This window comes from Nicotiana attenuata, chromosome 12 (assembly GCF_001879085.1).
Source record: "Nicotiana attenuata strain UT chromosome 12, NIATTr2, whole genome shotgun sequence".
Lineage (NCBI taxonomy): Eukaryota > Viridiplantae > Streptophyta > Magnoliopsida > Solanales > Solanaceae > Nicotiana > Nicotiana attenuata.
This window is the reverse complement of record NC_032000.1, coordinates 9,768,081-9,791,715: the sequence shown is the minus strand read 5'-3', so window position 1 is coordinate 9,791,715 and position 23,635 is coordinate 9,768,081. Positions and strand designations below refer to the sequence as shown.

General features: G+C 36.0%; 2 protein-coding genes across 2 annotated transcripts; both read left to right on the top strand.

Annotated features, from left to right (window-relative positions):
- Positions 2,013–4,698, top strand: LOC109235273 (probable galacturonosyltransferase-like 3). Its single transcript, XM_019401325.1, has 2 exons — positions 2,013–2,860; positions 3,846–4,698. The coding sequence occupies exons 1-2, from the start codon at positions 2,115–2,117 to the stop codon at positions 4,120–4,122; spliced, it is 1,023 nt and encodes a 340-aa protein (XP_019256870.1). The 5' UTR covers positions 2,013–2,114; the 3' UTR covers positions 4,123–4,698.
- Positions 20,115–21,395, top strand: LOC109235868. Its single transcript, XM_019402116.1, has 3 exons — positions 20,115–20,829; positions 20,878–20,912; positions 20,985–21,395. The coding sequence occupies exons 1-3, from the start codon at positions 20,115–20,117 to the stop codon at positions 21,393–21,395; spliced, it is 1,161 nt and encodes a 386-aa protein (XP_019257661.1).

The following is a 23,635-nucleotide window of genomic DNA, read 5'->3' as shown; positions in this document are numbered from 1 at the left end:
AGAGAACCAGGTACTCTACGATTGGTGGACCCATACAAACTAACAATAGTTTTCTTTTTCTTTTCCTAAAAGCACTTTTCAATGGAGAATCTAAGGGATCGTTTGGTTCGGAAATAAGTTATCCCATAAATAATTATTCTGGGATTGGTTATTTCTTTCCCCCATAGGGATAAAAATATACTACATTCCTGAAATAACTAATTTCAGGATTAATTATACCGCAATGTTATCCCTACCAAACATAGGATAAACTTATCTCAAATTTAATACCGGGAGTTAGGGGTGCACAAACCGAACCGAAAAACCGCACCAAAACCGAAAAGTCAAACCAAATCGATTAAAAAATCCGACTAGGTTTGATTTGATTTGGTTTGGTATTGAGTAAAAAAAACCCGAACCAAACCGACATATAAATATATAATTTTTATATATACTTTTAAGATTTTATATAGAATTTTCTTTAAAAAATATCTAAAAATATTAGGGATTCTCTTACGGGATATAATATTTAATAGTATATGAAGGGCTCCATATTTATTAACCTTAAATAATGGATTGTATGATCACTTTCTTATCATGTTATGAAATGCGTCAATTTCTTTGTTCTTCCATATTCATATGTCAAGATCTATTATTTTAATTTGAAGTGGTTATTATTATTTAGGTATCATATTGACTTTTATGTTTAATTACTAAATTCGGTTAACCTTGAAAGTGTACATTAACGAAAAATTATTGTCAGGTGACTAAGAAAATAACTATAATGTGTTACTAAGAAAATTCTCCCATAAGAATATTTTAGTCGATAATGTGTTTATTAATTTTTTAAATTTTTACTAAAAATATATTTACTTATCAAAAATTTAACAAAGTAAAATTTAAATAATATTTAAGTAATAAAAAACCTGAAAAAGCCGACAAAAACGAACCAATCCAAACCAATATAGTTGGTTTGGTTCGATTTTGACCAATTCGGTCTATGTACACCCCTATCAAGAGTAATTATTCCTTATCCCTCCTACCAAACGAGCCTTAAGGGATTCATATCCATGTCCAAAATGCAATCTATGCCGTTAGATCTTCACCCAAATGGGTTAAGGTTATGTACGGCCCACCAGTACGGGCTCACAGAAGCAGTCCGTGAAACCGCCAACACCACATGATTTCTGTTTTTTCACTTTTCAGTCAGAAACAAATCACAATCAAACAAGCACATATACGCGGCATTCCAGCCTGGCACCATTTTCTCCTCCTCAATTGAAATCTCCGATATACCCTTGTAATTGTATAGGAACAATTAATTTTAAAGAGTAAATGTGCACACTCTTCAAGTTTGTGAATCTTTTTATAAAACTTATCTATTTTTTTTGTTGCAAAATATATTTTACAAAAATTTACACGATATTCAAAACAATATTTTTTTTCCGAACATATTGAAGCTGACACACCTACATTATCCTTCTATTTTATACTACTAAAAACTAGTAGTACCAACTTACTACTTACATGATTTCAGGAGTTATCTGCATCGCTCTTAATTTATTACGAGCACGAGAGATTTATGCAAATGTTATTATAAAAATCTTAAATTCAAATTTGCGAGTTACATGATAACCTATAGCATCTGAATTTAAAATAACTTTTTTAAGAGTTTTTTAAGACACGTCAATCAGTGCACTTTCAAAGAAGTCTTATAAGAAAATTACTACAAAATTTTAGTAAATATATATACACGTAAAAGAAATTATTGCTTTATACTAACTAATTTATAACCGATTTTTGAAAAAGCTAGAGAAAAAAACTCATTTAACGGTTAACCTATTTTTGTTCTTATTAACATCTTTTTTAAAGCCTCGAATCCTTTAAAGTGAAAAATCAAGTTAGATTATTCCTTCTCCAAATAAATAGAAAAAAGAATACTTAAATGAAGAAATTACTCAAATTAAGACACGTCAGCATATTTTATTCAATGGGCTCAACGGTCACTTTACATAAACATTTATTCTCCTTTCTTCAGTTTCCCAAAGCAAACATTATATCCTTTTCTCTCTCTCTCTTTCATTACAACATTGACCACACAACTCTAAAAATCTTACACCACCGTCGCCACCACTATGCCGCCGGGATACTACCTCATCACCACCATCCTCCTCCTCATTCTCCTCTCTCTTCATCCTCCCGCCACCGTCACAGCCACCGTCACCGCCTCCGATGCTCCGAAATTCCGTGAAGCTCCAGCATTTCGTAACGGCAAAAATTGCTCTTCAACTATTCACATAGCAATGACTTTAGATTACTCCTCCCCTTACCTCCGCGGCTCAATCGCCGGCGTACTCTCCGTTCTACAACACGCCACGTGTCCTGAAAACACATTCTTCCATTTCCTCGCCGTTCACCGTCACTTTAACAACCTTAACAAAACAATTACCTCAACTTTCCCGTACCTTAATTTCAAGCTCTACAACTTCAATCCAACTTTAGTCCGGCATTTGATTTCCTCTTCTGTTCGCCGTGCTTTAGACCAACCGCTAAATTACGCTCGTATTTACCTTGCTGATTTACTTCCTACCACAGTAAATCGGATTATTTACCTTGATTCTGATCTCATTGTTGTTGACGATATTGCTAAGCTTTGGAATATTGATCTTAACGGTCGTGTATTAGGTGCGCCTGAATATTGTCATGCTAATTTTACTTATTATTTTACGAACAAGTTTTGGTTCCACCCGACGTTTTCTAACACGTTTGAGAATCGGACTCCTTGTTATTTTAACACTGGGGTTATGGTTATTGATTTGCAAAAATGGCGGAATAATGGCTATACACGCAAACTCGAGCATTGGATGAGAGTTCAAAAGAGGTACCTATTTTTTCAATGAAATATTACTGTATTTTAATTTGTATAAATATGTCTTAACACTTCTTAACAAGTATAAAAGTTCTTTTAGATTTCGAAAAAAATAATTTGTTTTTTGGATGAAACATGTTAACGGGTATCATTTAAAGTTGAATGGACTTGAATTATTTAAAAATTTATCTGTGCTAATATCATGTTAAATTGTGTAAATTATTTGGTTAGAGGGTTTATGCTGGCTGCCATTTGGATAATATTTTGTTGAAATTGATAAAAACAAATATTATGGGAAGTTGCAGTAGAAAAAGGATTATTTGGACATTCAAATTGTGTTTGCATAAATTTTACTTGAAAAAAGTAACTCCAATTTTGTTGAAAATTATTTACTTTTACTATAAATATTCGTAAAAATCAGTTTTCAATTACAAATTTTATTTAATTGCAAATGGATTTGAAAAAATGAAGAAAATAGTAAAACACACTCTAATAATACAAAAAATGAATTTAATTAAATAGATATGGTCAGCATTGATTCATTTGTTTAAGCTGAGACGTAACTACAACAATAACATATTCCGTATAGTTCTACAAGTGTAGTTTGTGGAGAGTACTGTGCAGCTTTACCCCTACCTTGTTCCAGTATTGTTCCCAATAAACCCTCGGCTCAAAGCTAGTATGCATAATCACAACAATATAAAGAAAGAAATGTAGAGAACTTAAGACATAATTATTGTATTTTATTGAATAGATACTGTTAGATTTGGGGAAGATATTGAGTGCGCAGTTTTATCCCTACCTGTACAGTTAGAAAGCCTATTTTCAATAGACTCTCGGCTCAAGTAAATATGCATAATCATAACAGTATAGAGAAAAAAAGTAGAGAATTGAGATGTAATTTTTGTTAGCATTAACATGTATTAAATAGATATGATCAGTAAGGATTCATTTATTTGGAACTGAGACTAATTGTTGTTGTTGTTATTATTAACAGGTACAGAATATACGAATTGGGTTCATTGCCACCATTTCTATTAGTATTCGCGGGAAATGTAAAGCAAGTGGAGCATAAATGGAACCAACATGGATTAGGAGGTGATAATATTGAAGGGCAATGTAGGGATTTACATCCAGGTCCAGTTAGTTTATTACATTGGAGTGGTAAAGGGAAACCATGGTTAAGATTAGATTCAAAGAAACCATGTCCGTTGGATAGTTTATGGGCACCGTATGATTTATTCCGACATGAATCATTGTTTTCGGATAGCTGATGTAGGAGATTACTGCTATTTTTAGCAGTAGAATAATTGTTAGAGTGAGCTGGAGACAGTGATACTGAAGTTTGTAAAAAGACGAATGAGGACCAAAGTGTAGACTATGGTGATGTAGAAGGAAGGGTAGTTTGGGGTTTTGTGCAAAAAAAAAAAAAAAAAAACAGGTCATCGTCTTGTTCACGGTAAAATTTACATATACATTATCCTTCGAAGATTTCACTCAGTGGGATTATATTGTTGTTGTTATTGGTTAAAGATGATTTTAACCGTTGGATTTTGAGGTAAATGGTGGATTTACCATGGTGGGGTCATGTAGTGACGTGGAGGTTGGCGATTGGCTGATGAGATATTTGGATGGAAGTGATTGGATTATGAGAAGATTCTTGTGTTGCTTTCACAGATTTATATTTTTGTTTGGTGCTAATGTCATTTATATGCACTTTTCACCTACAATTATTTGCTCTTTTTTCTTTTTTCTCTTTCCTTTGGGATGTAGTAATTCATAAATCATGAAAATATGTTGTTGGATACTTTGATTGAGCTCTTTTAAATATTATCTCATTTTTAGGGTCCACAATTTGTAAGTATCTTTTTGGATTTCTTGGACTGAGGTCCTGTGTTTTTAAAATTTTGGAAATTTGTGAAAATTCCTTGGTGTTCTCATGCTCTTCTTTTTCCTTCAAATATATCGTAGTCAGGGGCGGATCCAACATAGTGATACCGGGTTTAAATCCAACATAGTGATACCGGGTTTAATTAAACACATAATTTTCAATTTGGAGCATGAATTATGTATGAAAACACACTAAAATTGCAACAAATATTAAGTATGATCTCATAACCTTAAAAGTATAATGATTTCACTAATAAGAATCATAAGGTTGAATTTATACAGTTAAATTCTAAATCTGCCTCTAAATTTACTAAATAGTACCCTAGCCTTTTTGCTTTTGATAATCCTACATAATGCTTATTGCTTAAGCAATGTGACCTTAAGATAACTTTGACTATTTTGGAAAGAATAGATTTGCTAGAGGATCATTTGCCCGTGAATCTCAAAATCTTATGCACTTTCTTTGTGTTATTTTGCTATTAAGGAAAAACAAATTAAATTTAATGTGCACAAGAATTTATAGAGCATAACCATTTTTCTTTGACGGTGTAACCGTAACAGCGGAGCCAAATTTTTTATTAATTGGGTGTTAAAATGTACAAGGCTAGGGTATTATGAATAAAAAATGCATGGAATTTCTTAGCATTGGTAAATGTGGTATCTGCGTTAACATTGGTTTCTGTGGTCCTGTGAAAGGTGACAGGACATTATAGCTATATATTCCAGCTTTGAATGATGAAAACATTATGCTTGGAAGAATTTGAAAGCTAGCTAGATACAGCTATATATTCTATATATCATTTCTTGATTGACATATATCTACCAAAATTTTCCACGAATTAAATTGTGCAATCCTGCTCGCCCCCTCGAATGCTCAAACTTAAGGATTTTTCTGATTAATTTTGTTGATATATAGTATAAAATAATGAAAATGAAATTGTTGATTTGTTCTCTCCTTTTTTTCCTTCCTAGGAACTTTCTTTTATAATAACGTGTTCGGATTAGTTTGTGTGCCCCAACTATTCATTGATACCTACTACGTGACTCCTAGCAACACATGTATAGGTTATTCTGTCTATCAAAATTCATACAAATGAAAAGAAATTATATAACGTCTTTATATATCTACTAAAATTTGAATCTTGATCTACCTCATGATTTTATTGAACTTACTATTATGAAGAAGATAATTGTGTCTAGCTCAAACTCAAAAGGAATAGAGAGGTTGGTGATCACGCCCAACTCTAGTCCTAAAAAGGATAAGCGGTCGCTGCAAATATAATCCGGTCTAAAAGCCCGGAGTCGAATCCCACAGAGAACTAAGGTTTCGCTGTAATTGTTCAATATCGCAAAGAAGACAAGTTTGAACAATTTCTATATTATAATATTAAGATTTTTATTTCTAACTAATTAACTAGCAAATACTAGAAAGCGATAAAATTATCAACTAACGAGACAAAGGGTTTGGAGACTAAATTAAGGAGGTCTAGAGTTATGATTTCCCCAATTGTTGATTTCATTAGTTGTATGTTTCTTATAGCTTTGACTTAGTTGCCTCTATCAATCATGAACTCTCCAGCTATCATAAATCTCTCTCAAGCAATTATGATAATTTACTAGACGCACTCTCTCAAGCTACGCTAGCTAGATTCACATTACAGTTCACTTAGATTGCACCCGAGGTATCGTTATCTCTAATCCAACCTCGAAACCCTCGGTTATGACTCTCACCTATACTCCGGGAGTGAAGTTGTTCAAACAATTACCTAAATATGCACTCTCTCTCAAACAGATACATAATAAATAGGAACGGCTAATTGAGGATCCTTTCAATTAACCACAATCAAAACGTAGTTGAACAAATAGAGATAAACAACCAATAATTGAGGATCCTTTCAATTAACCACAATCAAAACGTAGTTAAACAAATAGAGATAAACAACCAATTCAAAACTATATTAATATAACAACCAATTCATCCCCAAAAGGTTCCACCAAAACTCTAGATAATAAATTAGCTATTCATAAAAGTATGTGAAAACACAATACTCCAATTCATAACCAACAATAAAATAGGAAGAAGAAGGGGAAAAACTTGTAGTTAAATCTTCCTCCTTGCTCCTAGCGTGTTCTTGCCTCCAAGGGTGTTGTCTAACCCTAAAGTAGTGTCTCTGCCTCCTTAGGTCTAATTTGTGTCCAAAATATGTCCCCTTCCCTTCAAAATAGGTTTAGGACCCCTTTTATACAAGTTGGAATAGTGTAGGGCCGAAGTAACCTTGTCCCGGACGAAATAGGACTTCTTTTTGACGCCTGGAGCGGCGCGGCCGCGGCCAAAACGCGGTAGGACCGCGGCCAGACAAGCTCTCTGATTTTCTGCCGCGGTCAGTTCCGCAGTCGCGGTTTCGACCGCATTTTTTACCCCTGTTCTGTTCGGAATTTGGAAAAATGTAAAACACGAAAGTTGTAACCCTTTGAATTAGCTTTCCAACCATATATTATATAGCCCAAATGGAGTTCGGAGAAGAAAGTTATGTCCAGTTTACTAGACAGTGCGCAATATGCCTCATCGAGTCTTCGTTTGTTCTCAACTATCAAATTTGACACCCGAACACGATCCCGGCTTAAATCCTTGAGCTTTTACTCAGACTTCAAAGCTTCAAATCACTTAAATTCATTCCATAACATCTATATAGCTCGAAATCACACCTACAAGGTATAAAACACACAATTAGTGCAAAATACTAGCGATTAAAGTTATTTAATTACCATCCACTTACTCTAACATAGAGGTCACTGACACTATCTTTCCTTCATGAATCAAGTTCCCTCATACAACAAAAGAGAGTAGTTCCACACAATAAAATTTAAGAACACTTAGGAACTCAAGATAGAAAGAATTCAGTCACTCTCAGAAATAACATTCATATGCCACAAAAGATGCACCATAAGCTTGCCCGTAGTGTACTACTCCACTAATCGAGCTCATTCAATCTAGGATCAATTAGGACTTTATTTGGTTGTAATGTAGGCTACGGGACGGGTAGGATATATTTAGATATAAGAGTAACTACACCTCCCTAAGCACTTTAATACATATACTTTAACATTCAAACCCCATACTTATGTCAAACCAAACTCCACCTTCACATCAATGTATATTACCCCATACTTCTTTAAGCACAATTACAGCAAGAGTCATCACTTATTAAAGAAATACTTTTTTTTTCACAGCAATACAACTATATTTTTTTTCTTCAATTCAAGTGGCTCTTACTTATCAAAACAGTGCACCTTTCTCCTGATTTCATTAGTTCCACTCAAAAGCCAAACCAACCACCCCACACTTTAACTTTTACATAAATCATCACAATTCAAGTGCTTTTGAGAGGTTAAAAGGTTCAAATAGATGGTTAATTCAAACAAATGGGTAAGGCTTGTAATGTGGTTGCCAAAGAAAAAGGATTATAGTCTCAAAGAGTTTAACTACGATGCATAACAATTAGGTGGGTAAAATATACACATCTGGCTCAACAAGAAAACGCCTATATCACTTTCAAGACTGAACAACACTACTATTTCGCTTTGCAAACACACGGGGAAAGTTCTAGGAATCAAATGCAATGCACAGAATAACACCAAACCTCACACACACATGGCACATAACTCACTCAGGATTGGATTCATCAAGACACTCTAGTCAAAGCAGTTAAGCAAATTTAAAATCATACAATTTAAGGTACTTATACAAGAGTCAAAAACTGAGCCTAAGCGTCACAACCAAAGTACTCACTATTCTCAAGGCATAACAAAGTCAAGAGATATTGCTTGATTTCAAAACACAACACAATGGCTCCTATTCCTAAAAAAAAAACTAACTACACCCGGTTCAAATAAAACCCTTGGAAAAGAACCGCGACACAAAGAAAAACCAAGGGGGAATTATTACACTACCTACAAAGAAAATCTTTTTTTTTTCTTTAGACTTAAATCCCTCAAGAAATTGTCTAATAGATCCATCGTCGGGAAAAGTCCAATATTTTAATATAATTACGTATTTTAGTCGCTTATTACACTCTAATTTACTGCACTTTAATTGAGTTTGCGCTTTAATCGCTAGTATTTTGCACTAATTGTGTGTTTTATGCCTTGTAGGTGTGATTCCGAGCTATATAGATGTTATGGAATGAATTTAAGTGATTCGAAGCTTTGAAGTCTGAGTAAAAGCTCAAGGAATTAAGCCGGGATCGTGTTCGGGGGTCAAATTTGATAGTTGAGAACAAACGAAGACTCGATGAGGCACATTGCGCGCTGTCTAGTAAACTGGACATAACTTTCTGCTCCAAACTCCATTTGGGCTATATAATATATAGTTGGAAATCTAATTCAAAGGGCTACAACTTTCATGTTTTACATTTTTCCAAATTCCGAACAGAACAGGTTGAACAACGCGGTCGAAACCGCGACCGCGGAACTGACCGCGGCAGAAAATCAGAGAGCTTGTCTGGCCGCGGTCCTACCGCGTTTTGGCCGCGGCCGTGCCGCTCCAGACGTCAAAAAGAAGTCCTATTTTGTCCGGGACAAGGTTATTTCGGCCCTACACTATTTCAACTTGTATAAAAGGGGTCCTAAACCTATTTTGAAGGGAAGGGGACATATTTTGGACACAAATTAGACCTAAGGAGGCAGAGACACTACTTTAGGGTTAGACAACACCCTTGGAGGCAAGAACACGCTAGGAGCAAGGAGGAAGATTTAACTACAAGTTTTTCCCCTTCTTCTTCCGATTTTATTGTTGGTTATGAATTGGAGTATTGTGTTTTCACATACTTTTATGAATAGCTAATTTATTATCTAGAGTTTTGATGGAACCTTTTGGGGATGAATTGGTTGTTATATTAATATAGTTTTGAATTGGTTGTTTATCTCTATTTGTTCAACTACGTTTTGATTGTGGTTAATTGAAAGGATCCTCAATTAGCCGTTCCTATTTATTATGTATCTGCTTGAGAGAGAGTGCATATTTAGGTAGTTGTTTGAACAACATCACTCCCGGAGTATAGGCGAGAGTCATAACCGAGGGCTTAGAGGTTGGATTAGAGATAACGATACCTCGGGTGCAATCTGAGTGAACTGTAATGTGAATCTAGCTAGCGTAGCTTGAGAGAGTGCGTCTAGTAAATTATCATAATTGCTTGAGAGAGATTTATGATAGCTGGAGAGTTCATGATTGATAGAGGCAACTAAGTCAAAACTATAAGAAACATACAACTAATGAAATCAACAATTGGGAAAATCATAACTCTAGACCTCCTTAATTTAGTCTCCAAACCCTTTGTCTCATTAGTTGATAATTTTATCGCTTTCTAGTATTTGCTAGTTAATTAGTTAGAAGTAAAAATCTTAATATTATAATTTAGAAATTGTTCAAACTTGTCTTCTTTGCGATATTGAACAATTACAGCGAAACCTTAGTTCTCTGTGGGATCCGACTCCGTACTTTTAGACCGGATTATATTTGCAGCGACCGCTTATCCTTTTTAGGACTAGAGTGGGGCGTGATCAAATTTTGGCGCCGTTGCCGGAAAACTAACGGTGTAGTTGTAGCTGTATATATTGCTAGGGTTCAAGGTTGAAATTTTATTTTGTTTTGTTTTTTTCTTGGTATTTTTTTTATAACTGTTGATTTGAGAAACGTGACATCTTGGAATTATGGGAATTTAGGTGTAGATAATTCTACTATTGATCTCCATACATATTGTGAAGGGAACCACCTGTGGAAAAATTTTCAAAACGTTCCTAAGAGCGAATTATGTGCACCAACTCAATCTTATTTGTGGAATGTGTGTGATGTGTGTGGTGGTAAAAATGGTCACCTTCATGGTTGTGCTTATATTTCTTATTTTCCCCCAACCCCTTACTATATGGTTCTACCTTTTCTTGTGAAGTTAATAGGAACAAAGAACCTGGGAATGCGGACCTGAAGGAGATCAAAGATATGCTAAAGTGCCTTCTGGAACAAAACAATGAGAAACAATTGCACATAGAAAGGCAAGAGGCAACTATTCGCAAGTTGGAGGCTCAATTGAGTCAAGTGGTTGGAGCTTTTAATGCTCAACAAGCCAATATTGAGGATAGTAGCCAAGAAGAGCATGAATTTGAGGTGTTAATTGGGGAGGTCAGAGTAGAACATCAACAACCTAGCCAACTAGAATTTGAGGATGTCAATGTTGAAGAAGTAATACTAGAGTCAACCAAGGACTTTGAGGATATAAATTTAGTTGACTCTAGTGTGATTGGTGTTGAGGAGGTTAAAAATCTTGAAGTTCATGTATTTGAGCGCGTTGGGCCTCATTCCAAACACTTCTCTACATTATGTTCAGACGGTGAAATGGAAATTCACCCTTATGAGCATAAAAATGAGTCCAAGGAAGAGGTAGATGAGCCTTATATTTTGGACTTCTCAAGGCCGTCTAGGCAAGGTGACACTCCTCGGTCGAGAGCCAACAAGTGCATAAGATTTTATCTAATTTTTGGCTCGCAAGAATTTGTACCGCCCCATGACCATAATCATAAGCTTGAATCAAAATTGGGGGTTCAATTCATAAGCTCGAGGTGGAGGCAAAAAGTGATTCGCGTCGTGCCGCGACGTTAAATCAAGCGCTTGTTGGGAGGCAACCCAGCTTTATTGCTTTCTTTTATTTATTTTTTATTTTTTTTTAATTGTATTATTTTTGTAGTGTCAATTATTTATTTTTTTAGGAGCATGGAAAGCAAAGGTATTGGAAGGATGCAACAGCAAACCAAATGGCTGGAACTAAGTGTGAGGTACCCGCACGAAGGACCAAGCTTGGGAGAAGTCTGAGTACCCCATGAGTTGTTAGTGCTTCGGCCTTTGGCCTACCAGGGAGTCTCTTTTACCCTTTTATTAGTTATGGTGTGCATTGGGGACAATGCACAATTTTAAGTGTGGGGTGATGAGATTGTCTGGGTGACTTTTCTTGCTACTTTAGCTGTATTAGTTGAATTAAATAGTTTTTTTTTTTGGACATATTTTATTTGAGATTAATATACATAATACGTGTGTAGTCAAAGATTAAAATAGATTAAAAGGAATAGAGGTTGGCTACAAATGCAGAATCCTCCAGATACTTTTTTCTCTTAAGCAATATAGATAATGTAAACTGATACACCTGGGAATAAATATAAAGCAATTAATTTTTCAATCTTTTTATAAAGTCATATCTTATTTTATTATGATTGTTTTCTACTTAAAAGCTAACAAAAATATACTTGATCCAAGCAAAGTATACATGAAAAAGATGGAACAAAAGCACATCTTGCAGTCTTTTGATTCGAGAAAAGAAGAAAAGTGAATCCACTAAAGAAAAAGGGAAGAAGTAAAAGGCACTGAATGTAACACTGTTGGGATTGGCACATTTTTACGGGCGAAGTACACAAGAAGCCATTCTTAGTGCTGCAATTTAGGGACTAGCCGTACTTCTTTTGTTCACGAAAATTTTAATTAAAAATCTTAATTTCAAGATAGTTCAAGATATTTTTGTCCAAAAAAAATTGAACTGAAAAACTGAAATTCCGGATACAATAACTAATTCCTAAGAGGATCTTTTTTATCATTTTACACGTATGATGTTGTTGAGTGATGATATGGGCTTTTTATGGCCCAATCTCTCTTTCTATGCTTCCACTAAATAATACATTGGGATTGGTATCTGATATATTTCTCTTAGGAATTGTTACACAAATAGCCAGCCAAATTCACAGTTTACTTTTACTAACCGGTATACATATATATTATTATATACATAGTCCACATGCATTATACATATATTATCTAAACACCGGTTATTTTTAGTTTAGGAAATTAAATGAACGGCTGTTTGGGTCAATTCTTCTTTCTCTTGAGCAATATTGGGATTGCTATTAAAATATCTGCTTTTATGCCCAATTTCTCTTTATTACCATTTTCTGGTTTACGCTGATTCTTTGATGTACATCCACTAAGGAATTTTTATAAAGCACTATAGTTTACAGTCTAGTAATTATAGTTTGCCTAATTATCTTTTGTATCTATTATTCAATTGTTAACAGCTTGTATCGCTTATATTTAAATGCGTAACAACACAAGTTGTATTAATTATATTCATTTGGGCAACGAATACAACATGTATCAACTGTATTTTTTCATGCAACTATATGCATTCCATACAAAGAATACAACATATATCAACTATATTTGTTCATGCAATTGTATGCATTCCATATAAAGAATACAACATGTATCAACTGTAACCAAGGCGAAATACAAGGGTGTATACAAAGGATACAACATGTAGCAAGTGTATTCATTCGCACAACAAATACAACCAATGCAAAATACAGAAATACAGAAAAAAAAATGCTCTTAATTGAGAGTCGAACTCAAAACCTCCACTACCTAAGCAAGCGTTCTAACCAACAAAGTTGCAGGAGCTTGTTGCTCTCTTGTTTCAATTTAAAACACTTAATCTCTTGTTTCATGGATGTACTATAAAATTCAAATATAACTACGAATGATAACTTTGCTGAACGTATAACTACAAATAAAAAGTACAATAAATACGTTTGATGTGTCATGTAATTTTCCCATAATAATGTAGGATCGGTATTTGGTCCATTTCTCAAAAACATCTTTGGGCTTGCCGTGGTGATATGTGGTTTTTTTGGAGAATTTTACCTAGTTATACTATATTAGAAACTTCTTTACCTATGTTCTCTATGTTTTAAAGTTTTTAATAAGTATCTTGGTTTTTCTTAAAAAATATATATATTGCTTCTTAATAGACTCTCACTCCATTATTAGAGCCTTCAATTAAAGGATTCAATCATATCCTTTCCTTTTTTTCCCTCTCCTCTTCTCTCCTTTTTCTTTACATCAAAATCCCTTAATCTTCGCCCAAAATCTCCATCTCCTCTCTTTTCACCATTACTGACAGTTTTATATTATTAAAAAATATTCTGAAATTTTATGATAATTGTACGATAACTGTATCATAATTGTATTTGAATTATCAGATACATCAATGCCTAAAACATAAATGTATCATACTTGTATCACAATTATATCTAACTTGTATCCGGTATATTAATATCCAAAATAATACATGATACAATACTAATAAATTAATATGCAATTATCATACTTGTGATGCAAACTGTGAAATTCGTCATGAAAGCACAACCGCTCGTAAAAATATACAATTATCATACATTTGTAATACAATTGCTGCAACAATTATGATGCATATACAATTATAATACAGTCGCGATACATTCTGAAAAAATGTGCACAACTATGCTCTTCATCTTCTTCAAGTTTCAATCACAACTCTTTTAATATAGTCATATTATAATTGTATTAGTGAGTATTATTTTAGGTATTGATGTATCATATATAAGTCACATACAATAAAGATTTTAAAAAGAAAGAAAACAAGATTCAAAACTACCCCACAACTTGATTCTAGAGCAATATTTCGAATTTTATCGTGTCGTATCAATAAGAAATAGAGATTTTGGGTGATTAGTAAGAAAGAGAGAAATTGAATTTCAAGCTTTGGAAGAGGAAAAGAATCTGCAATTTTTTTTTTTTTGTGGAGGGGGAGGGGGGAGATAACTTTGGGTAAGCAAGATTTTGTTAAACGAGATTTCTTACTATGGGTAAGAATAATTTTGGGTAATTGGTAAGAAAGAGAAAAGATATTTTTGTAATCTTTTGGAAAAGAAAAGAACCTTAAATGTAGGAGAAATTATTGGAAACAGAGGTTGAGTGTCATGTAACTAATAGGCTAGATTTAAGGGATCTTGAATTTCTTCTTTTTTATGATTTTGTATATAGCTAGTAAATATAGATATACAAAGTAATTAATAAGGAACCTAAATAAAGATGGTATATAGGTTTCTATTGTTGTATAGCTAGGTAAAACCCCCCTTTTTTGCCCCAATTTCTCTTTATTGCCCTTACAGTCCATATTGAATGGGAATCTTACATAAATGTCTCAAATAAGTCGCAACTTACCAACCTCTAGCCATTAATTATAAACTTACCAAAACTAGTCAAACACATATAAAAATGAAAACCCAAAAAAATAAGGTTCTTCCTCTCCAAGAATCACACACAAAGATCTCCTACCATATTTTTAAGCGTGATTAGCAACATTAGATGCAAGACGGAAAGGAAATTTCATGGATGATGTATCAAATAAGGTGATGAACTACAAATATATATATANATATATATATATATATATATATATATATATATATATATATATATATATATATATATATATATATATATATACAAGATTCCAAAATCTAAGAAAAAAAGACTCTTTTCAATGGGTAAGGTTGAAATTCATTGAAAACATATAGATGAGTCATAAGATTGGAGGTGATTTGGTATCAAAATTCATAGTTAAAATCGAGTTGAAAAAATTCTTCTGCAACACATGTATCAAACATGTATCATGCATCTATCTCACACACAGGTATACATGGATATACATGTGATACATATTTGATACAAAGTTGATACATATGTGATACACTTATTATTTTTTCATGTTCACCTTCTACATTGAATTTTCAATTCAAACCACCTCAAAACTCCACCAAATCGTCTCAAAATTGAGATTCAAGCTCCTTAAGATGTACCCAATCTATTCTAATAATGCCCACTCAAAAGAAAGTAAAAATTTGATCTTTTTTGGCTGCAAATAGCTAATTGGTTAATATTAGTAATATTTGGCTAATATTAGTAATATTTTATGAATTGTCTAATTTTTATAATAAACCACTTATAAATGGACACAGCTGTTTTCCCTTGAATATTTGCTATGCTTCGACTGAAATAAAACAGTGGGATTGGTCTTGGGTTGGCACATTTCTCAGAAACAAATTTTGGGTTTGTTGTGATGATATGGGCTATTGCTTGCATTTCACATCGTTACACTTTAAGGTCCTCACCGAGTTTCTCTCGAAATCTTTGCATAAATAGCCGGTTGAATTTACTGTTTACTTTAAACATAAATTTTAAATAAGAAATGTGAAAGAATGTTATGCAAATGCAGTTCTTTTATTTATGAAAGAAAAATAGGTATGCACCTATAGGTGCAAATCTTATCTTCAGTAGTACTGGAGTATTATTTTTCTAGTTGATTCATGTTGCTACAAACCAGAGGAATTTTATACACGTTTTGGCTAGCAAATACAAATAATTTCGGCTGACCGGCCAATTGGGTATTTTGCTCAATTCAAAGTGCTAGATCCGTTATGCGAAAACAGACACATTACAGAGTTCGGTGCACCTGTGTATGAACTCCAGCATATTATGCTGGACCGATATACTTTGTTGGCTCCAGTATAATATACTGGAGACTGGAGCACCGGTGCTCCAAACTCCAGTATATTATGCTGGACCGGTATACTTGCTGAACTCCAGTATATTATGCTGGAGTTCTAGTGTACTTATGCTGGAACTCCATTATACTGGAGTTCCAGGATAAGTATGCTGGAACTCCAGCATAATATACTGGCGTATTTTTCGGGTTTTGAACAGTATTTTCGCTTAGATTTATCTTTACATGAAAAGTGGCCAAATTTAATTACTTTTGAAACTGGGCTATTTTTGAACGACCAGTTGTAAATCTGGCTATTTTTGAATTTCTCCCTTGAATTTTTCTTGGTAAGAGTTAAATAGGAAAACTAAGTTCTCAAAGTTAGTTTGGGCCAATTTTGTGCAAGGAGTAGAATGCAATTGGAGGTATTTTATTCTCAAATACTAACATATTCCAAATTAATAAAAAACTTATTATTGTTACGGAAATCCGAATTTCTTTCTGAAAATGGTGTGGCAATATGTTTCTTTGTTCTTTTATTTAATCTTTTTTATAGATATACTTTTGAAAAAAGTTCAAGTATTTTTTTGGTTTGAATTGGACCCCGACTAATCCAGATTGGCACTAGGTTAAAGCCATGAAAATTGGAAGCACTTTCTACAAAGTTCGTACCCGAAATCTCTGACGAAGAATAGATGAATTCTGTTCATTCCACTACAACCTTTAGTGGTAAAATTCAAAAAATAAAAAGATATTTGATTGGTTTTAATCTATTAATTTTCTTTCTTTTTTTCTTGCTATTATTCTATTTCCCTTAAATTCAATCCAAACAAACATTGTTCACAAAACCAAACTAAACCAAAACCAAAACCAACCTGTTATTATCCAAATGCCACCTAGGTGTTAACTTTGATACTGAAAAGACATTGGAAATTTCTGATCACTCCTAATCATATATACATAACAAAAAAATTTCAAACTTAACACATTAATTCATTAGAAGGAACCTTCATATGAAACTTTAGCACACTTTCCATTAAGTTTCATATTCTTAATAATTCTGTTTTCAATCACTACTTCCCATTTATAGGCCATATCTGAGTTTCTAAGTTGTCAAAAGGCAGTTTCCATTGAGATTTGCCTTGTATTATTGTTTGACAACCTTTTGCACTTCATGCAGTCAACCCTAGTTTTAAGGTCTAGTGATAATCTCAAGTAATTAACTAATTAATTATAGGAGAATAATATACACTAAACTCACTGTCATTAACTCATAATCTGAGAACTTAGCATGCTCACACAAGCTTAATTTACTTCCTTAAGTAAAGTTCTAACGGATTTCGATGCTACTTGTTATTTTAATAATTTGAAATAAAGAAAGAAAATAAGAAGTTTCCATAATGAATGAAGAAGTTAAGCAAACATGAGGGTTGAAAATGATGACTACATCACATATAATGTGTAGAGGTAGCATGATAATGTATATTTTAAATAAATTTAGTTTTTAATTAATTATATCTATGCATATATTAATACTTTTTATAAAGAAAGAGATTAATTTAAATAATTAAAAAAATGTTTTTGAAAAGGAGTATAAAATATGAATATGATTATGATGTCGAGAATGGCAAGAGCAAGCAGCCGTATCAAGCACGAGACCTTCACGTGTGGCCAGACCTTCTTGTTCAGTACAACCAACCCCCACCCTATGCACTTTTATTTTATTTTATTTCCTTTTTTCTTCTCTATTCGAAAATTAATAAATTACTTACAATCTCTCCTTGGTCCAAGAGTGATCTAGCGGTCACTGAAGTGGTAAAAATCACGAGAGATTAAGATTTAAATTTTAATAGGGACAAAAATATGTTAAGCGAATTCTCGTTATTTGCTTAATTATTTTTTGCACAATTTATCTTACGACAAACATGATAACTAATCGATTGCGCTTTCCTTTAATTTCTCCCCTCCCATTTCAAGAAGGTTTTTCTGAGCCGAGGGTCTATTGAAAACAACCTCTCTATCCTCACAAGATAGGAGTAAGGTCTGCGTACACACTACCCTCCCCAGACCTCACAGTGTGGGATATTACTGGATATATTATTGTTGTTGTTGTTGTCGTCAACCCATTTCAAGAAGGAAAGTACTAAAAGGCGTGCATGCTCAACTGAAAATAGAGGAAAGCTTCTTCACTTTCGATAGAGACGCATATTCTACAATCTGTGGTTACTCGATAACTATACTGGTGAATGGTGAGGGTTAATAAATACAGAATTAGCGAATATTAATGCTAGTGAAGACTAAAGAGTAAAATAGTTGAGATGAGCATAATCTAATTCAAAAACTACCGTTACTCCAATAAAATAATATTAATAATGTACAGCTCAACAAAATGACCTTGCACGGGACACTCCAAAGCAAGTCTGGAAGACTTAGATAAATGGAGCCTTACAGGGTTTAATAAATTTAAAATCAAAACTATCCTCCACTCCTTCTCCCTTCCACCACCCATGACCCAACCGGCCAACACTACCCCACATCTTCTCCATATTATCTGAAAATAGATATTCATAATTTATAAATGGAAAAGAATTATACATCATTATGCATGTCACTTCTGTATAGGTCTAAATCTGGCGATTCGACAGTAACAGATAAGCAAGACAAAGGACGGGGTCAATCATGGTATAACAACTGAAGGTTGCTCTCAAGCCGGTTGATGCCAAAGACGGGCAGCTCAGATGAGGAAATAACGGTAGCATAGGTTCAAATGTGGACACAAGGAATATTCCTTTGGATATTCTTTGTTTTGTACTTTTTAGGGTTTTTGGGAAATATTCCTTATAAATAGGAAGAGATAGGGAACAAAAAGGGATCCAGAATTTATGAGAAAGAACACTTTGTAAAAGGTTGACCTGAAAGAATATACTAAAGTTGTCTTCGTTGTTTACTTTATTCGAGCATACATTTTTGATCCCATATTCACAAGATCCAAAGATTCCTCAACCCCCTTTGTATTTCCCTTCTTTCCACGCTGCTGTCACGAAAAAGGGCCTTCCGAATCTCACAATAATTGGGTAGTAACTTCCTTTTTGTTATGCTAGTCGCATTTATTTGTATTCATTATACATTTATGTTGATGCATTTATGAGCATTTAATCAGCTCAAACACATTAGCTAACGTCATTCATCTTGTCTACTTCATCTAACATTTGGTCTAGATTTTATTATTCTTAACTAAGATTCACCCCTCTCTTCATCATTAATTGCTTTAATCAAAAGGTTTAACACTTTTTGGTCAAACGATTTGGCACCGTATGTGGGGGGCCTTTTAGTTAAAATTTTAATTTCTTCTAGATTGTAAAAAGGGACAACCATCTTTTCCTCGCTTTGCATAAACTAACAATGGCAGGAAAAGGAGATGCAAGACAGAAAGTAATAGCAGGTGTCCCTATGAACATTTTGAACACCATTAACGAGGATGGCAGAGTAGACAATGAGAATGTGACGCCAAGCGTTACGCCCAGGCGGAGTGATTCACCTCCTCCCCATGAAAGTGTAACCACTTCACGTGAAAGGGAAACTTCCACATCCACAGCTGAGGAAGCACCACCAACAGTGAAAAAAGTGTTGGAGGAGTGGCTGGCAAGTACCCTTAATGACATACTCGACAAACCCGTTCAAAGAGCAAACCAAAATGTCGCACCTGCAGATGCCATAACGACCACCGATGAGCAACCAGCTCCCCCAACAGGTAACACTCACACCATTGTTGATGTAGGCACTGACGCACTGGCAGCCAAAAAATAGAAGAAATGGAAAACGAAAATAAGACACTCCTCGACCAGATGAGAGAACATCAAGAAAGGGTCGATAAGATAACGGGCGCTCCGAAACTGCTACCAAAATGAGATGTCGACCGATTCTTCGAACGACCGTATAGCGAGGAGGCAGCCTCGCATGCCATACCCAAGACCTTCAAAATGCCACCATATTTAACGATATACGATGGCACCACAGACCCAGAAGACCACATCATTCACTATGTCACAGCAGTAAAGGACAACGACCTATCAAAGGAGCAAGTACCGTCAGTGCTACTAAAAAAGTTTGGCGAAACCCTAACCGGAGGAGCCCTAACTTGGTACTCACAACTACCAGCACGGTCCATAAAAACGTTTGAAGAAATGGCTGATAAGTTTGTCACCGCCCATGGCGAAGCTAAGAAAGCGGAGGCCAGGGTGAACGACATATTCGGCATTAGGCAATCGCCAGGCGATGGACTCAGGGACTTCCTTGCTCGGTTTAACAGGGTGAGAATGGGCTTACCAAACGTATCGAAAGGGATGGCGGTAACAGCTTTCCAAAACGGGTTAAACAGAAATGGGTCAAGGGCAACCATGAAGCTGTTAAGCAGGCTCATGAAATACCATCCCACCACTTGGGAAGAAATTAACAACACCTACTGTGCCGAGGTGAGAGTATATGATGATGACCTTAACGGTCCAAACCAACGTTTAACGTCAATGCAAATAGAGCCAAGGAAAGACCGTCGTAATGACAGTCAAAGAGATCAGTCTGGACCACGCCATAACCGAGATAGGCATCAGCCCTATGTCAAAAACACCATTCCACGATCCCCTCGACATATGGAAGGGTCGTCCAGGCCGCACACAGGGACTCAGCTAAACGAAAGAGGTATGCCCCCACTCTTATCCGCTCACAATTTTTGTGTTTCTCTTTCAGAAGTAGTGTACGCACTAGAGAAGCTTGGTACGAAGGTGAAGTGGCCGTAAAAAATGAAGTCCGACCCCAATACCCGAAAGTCGAACGTTCTTTGAGAATTTCACCAGGAGTGGGGTCACAAAACCGAGGACTGCATAGCCCTACGGCAAGAAGTGGTTAACATGCTGAACCAAGGACACCTGAAGGAGTTAATGAGTGACCGAGGACGAGCTAACTTTGGCCGTGGACGAGAACAACACCAGGGCCCTTCAAAGCCGCCCTCTCCTGCCCGCAACATTCGAACGATCATCTGTGGAGGCGACGAAGCAGCAGTCAACCACATAAAATTTACCACCACACACAAGCTGAAGCGGTCAATCACTCACGATCGGTATGATGACCTCGAAGAAAGTATCATCTTCGATAAGTCAGCTACCAACGATTTGATTTTTCCTCACTCCGATGCTCTTGTCATTACTTTACCTATTTCAGATAATGATGTTAAAAGAATAATGGTAGACGACGGAAGCGGCGCGTGAATTATCCATCCTAGAGTGCTCACACAAATGCGACTCGAGGATAAGATAGTACCACGTTGCATAACACTAACGGGTTTTAAGAATGCAGTCAAACGAACCTCAGGAGAAATAACACTGCCCGTCCTGGCCGGAGGCATCACCTTAGAAATGATGTTCCATGTCATGAACTAGGACACAGCTTACAACGGAATCATAGGACGACCGTGGATACACGCCATGAGGGCTATCCCGTCCAGTATGTACCAAGTAATCAAATTTCCTACCCCGTAGGGAATATCCAGCATCCGAGGCGAACAACGCACAGCCCAAGAATGCTACTGCATCGCCCAAGATTGCACATTCACGCAACAACTGAAAGGAACAGGCTCAGAAGCATAGCAATTAACGAAGTTGGGGTCCGAACCCGACGATTGGAAAGACATTATTAAGGACCCCGACATCGTGGAGGCCGCAGGATCGACAATAGAATATCTCAACCCCGTCCAACCGGATAGTGGTGACAATAATAAAAAGGGCTATATAGGCCATAAGCTCTCCGAGCCAGGTAAATTTCATGAATTTTTAACCAATAATGACGATCTGTTTGCTTTTTTCCCATGCAGATATGCCAGGGATTCTGAAAGATGTCGCTACACACAAATTGAACGTTGATCCATTCTACCCCCCAGTACCACAAGCGAGAAGAAAATTCAACGCAATAAACGAGGCCGTCAGTGAGGAAGTGGATAAACTACTCGCTAACGGCTCCATCCGAGAATCAAAATATCCTCAATGGGTCGCCAATGTAGTCATGGTCAAAAAGAAAAACCGGAAATGGCGAATTTGCATGGATTTTACGGACCTAAACAAGGCCTGCCCAAAGGACTCCTTTCCTCTGCCTCATATCGATCAGCACATTGATGCAACGGCAGGGCACGAGTTGTTGAGTTTCTTGGACGCCTACTCAGGCTACAAGCAAATCCTCATGGAGGAAGAGGACCAAGAGAAGACCACTTTCATCACCCACCAAGGAACATACTGTTATCGGATCATGCCATTTGGCTTGAAGAACGCAGGGGCGACTTGTCAAAGATTAGTGACCAAAATGTTCAAGAACCAGCTCGGCAAAACTATGGAAGTTTACATAGACATGTTGGTCAAATAAAAAAGGAAGGAAGATCACATCGACCACCTGAAAGAAGCCTTCGAAATACTGAGGCAGTACGGAATGAAACTGAACCCCGAAAAATGTGCCTTCGGCGTAACTTCAGGCAAGTTCCTCGGGTTTTTGGTATCACAAAGAGGCATCGAGGTCAATCCCGACCAAATTAAGGCCATTGAGGGAATATCCAAAGTGTTAACCAGCAAGAAACAGGTTCAAAAATTGACGGGTCACATAGCTGCCCTGTCAAGGTTCATCTTGCGATCCTCCGACAGATGCCACAAGTTATTTAACGTGCTCAAAAAGGACAACGGTCTCCAGTGGAATGCAGAATGCATCGAGGCCTTAAGAGAACTAAAAGCGTACTTATCATCTCCCCCACTACTCGCCAAAGCAGAACCCGGTGAGCGCCTCCTTATATACGTGGCCGTATCAGAAGTCGTCGTAAGCGCAATATTGGTCCTTAAGGATAAAGGTACGTAATCCCCGATCTATTACATTAGCAAAACTCTCGTCGATGCCGAAACGAGGTACCCTCACCTCGAGAAGTTGCCCTTGGCATTGGTCGTAGCTTCACGAAAGCTTAGACCCTATTTTCAATGCCACCCTATTTCGATGGTAATGACCTTTCCCTTAAGAGGTATCCTGCATAAACCCGAACTGTCGGGGAGATTGGCCAAATGGGCCATAGAATTGAGCGAGCGCGATATAACGTATCAGCCGCGAACAACGATAAAGTCACAGGTAATCGCCGACTTCGTCGCCGATTTCAGCGCCAAAATAATAACCGAGGTCGAAAAGGAAATTTCACAAACCTCGTCTGATCTGCCTGACCTATGGGTCCTATACACCGATGGCGCATCCAACGCGTCAGGATCTGGACTGGGACTCGTACTCGAGGTCCCAACGGGTGAAGTCATTCGCCAGTCCATACAGTGCCCTGATATGACTAACAATGAGGCCGAATATGAGGTCATAATTGTAGGACTGAAACTAGCTCTCAGATACGGAGCACGCCGAGTCATCCTTAAATGCGACTCGCAACTTGTTGTCAACCAAGTCACAGGGACTTTCCAAATCAAAGAGTAGAGGCTACAAC

What these genes read in the sequence shown, in the direction of transcription:
- LOC109235273 (XM_019401325.1), top strand. Translation starts at nt 2,115, where the DNA reads ATGCCGCCGGGATACTACCTCATCACCACCATCCTCCTCCTCATTCTC. An exon ending in TGGATGAGAGTTCAAAAGAG is followed by an intron (nt 2,861 to 3,845) that starts GTACCTATTTTT and finishes TATTATTAACAG; the next exon opens with GTACAGAATATACGAATTGG.
- LOC109235868 (XM_019402116.1), top strand. Translation starts at nt 20,115, where the DNA reads ATGCCACCATATTTAACGATATACGATGGCACCACAGACCCAGAAGAC. An exon ending in GACTCAGCTAAACGAAAGAG is followed by an intron (nt 20,830 to 20,877) that starts GTATGCCCCCAC and finishes TTTCTCTTTCAG; the next exon opens with AAGTAGTGTACGCACTAGAG. An exon ending in TAGAGAAGCTTGGTACGAAG is followed by an intron (nt 20,913 to 20,984) that starts GTGAAGTGGCCG and finishes GAATTTCACCAG; the next exon opens with GAGTGGGGTCACAAAACCGA.